General features: G+C 53.1%; 2 protein-coding genes across 2 annotated transcripts in view; both read right to left on the reverse strand.

Moving 5' to 3' along the window:
* The window catches only part of LOC101851192 (mucin-5AC), a 4,268-nt gene extending 3,208 nt beyond the window's left edge, over positions 1-1,060 (reverse strand). Inside the window, exon 1 of the mRNA XM_035970132.1 lies at positions 102-1,060. Within this exon, the coding sequence (XP_035826025.1) occupies positions 102-780 (679 nt within the window). The 5' untranslated portion in view covers positions 781-1,060. The remainder of the gene's footprint in view (positions 1-101) is intronic.
* A 239-nt stretch (positions 1,061-1,299) lies between these two features.
* Positions 1,300-1,351, reverse strand: part of LOC106010971 (putative protein TPRXL) — a 4,122-nt gene continuing 4,070 nt past the window's right edge. Inside the window, exon 5 of the mRNA XM_013083306.1 lies at positions 1,300-1,328. Coding sequence (XP_012938760.1) covers positions 1,300-1,328 — 29 coding nt within the window. The remainder of the gene's footprint in view (positions 1,329-1,351) is intronic.

Genomic DNA, 1,351 nt, shown 5'->3' on the forward strand with positions numbered 1-1,351 from the left:
ACCACCACCACTACCACCACCACCACCACCACTACCAACACCACTACCACCACCACTACCACTACCATCACAACCACCACCACCACCACCACCACTAATACTACTTATACCACCACCACCACCTTTACCACCACTACCACCACATACCACTGGGCGGCGGTGTACTTGCAAGGGACTGATCACTACCGCTGTTTGCGGAGTGCTAGGGCCGCTGATCACTGAGCGAATCTCCTGGGCGTGAGAAGCTGCTATGGGCATGGGTCGCACTCCTGGGCTGGCAGAGTGCAGGATCCTGTGTGTATGTGACTCCAGGATTGTTCGGGGAACGTTGAGGCAGGAGGTGGGAGGATGATGTGTGCTCTTTCCTCCACTGACGGGAGGCGCGTTCAAAGGCAGCGAGTGGTGGTGGTGCTGCACGTGAGGTTGTGAATAAGATTGCGAGTGAGTTTGAGTATGGGATTGTGAATGAGATTGTGAGTGATGTTGTGGGTGAGATTGTGTGTGAGATTGTGGGTGAGATGGTGAATGAGATTGCGAGTGTGAATACGAGTGGGGAAGCGAGTGAGACTGCGATGAGGAGATGACGTTTCGTACCGTCATTTCGGTCTCCCCCTTGATCTGGATACCGAGGACTTTAGCCAGCACGCTGTGTGAGGAGGAGGAACCGGCACGTGGAAGAGGCAGGCTACTGGAGGAGGAGGAGGAGGAGGAGGAGGAGGAGGAGCTGCCGTGGCCGGGGAAACTGTCCATCATCGCACCGGCCACATGGACGTTCTTCATCTTGCCTTTGACGTGGGACGACGACGACGACGAAGATGAAGACGAGGAGGAGGAGGAGGACGATGAGGACGAAGAGGTGGACTTGCGACCGCCCCTCAGCTTGGCGATAGGGATTTTGAGGGCCTGTGTGGGCAGACAGACTTTGATCTGTGGCAGGCTGCTCTGATTGCGTCCACCGCCAGACTTCAAAGTCGTGCTGGTTGGGGAGAGAGAGACAAGAAAAAGCTACCGATAACTTGTCTGTTTGATTTAGTAAGAGTTTTACGGCACTTGCAACACAATACGGTCATATAAGAGCCTAAGACTAGAGGTGTCACAAGAGAGCAACACACATAAAAAAGGAGGGCAGATAATGACGATAGACGATTGATAGGAAAGAAGCAAGAAGCAAACCACACCAGAGCACCCGCCAACCACCCACCAAGAAAAAGTTACCGATAACATGTCTGTTTGATTTAGTAGCACTGCCCTGGGTGGGCGTACGTAAATTCTTCACCCACGAAATACGTGGAACCATCTCTACCACAACTTGATACGAGACTCCAGTCCTCCCGGGGAAACAATACAACTT

The sequence above is a fragment of the Aplysia californica genome, unplaced genomic scaffold (genome assembly GCF_000002075.1).
Source record: "Aplysia californica isolate F4 #8 unplaced genomic scaffold, AplCal3.0 scaffold00224, whole genome shotgun sequence".
NCBI classification, from domain to species: domain Eukaryota; kingdom Metazoa; phylum Mollusca; class Gastropoda; order Aplysiida; family Aplysiidae; genus Aplysia; species Aplysia californica.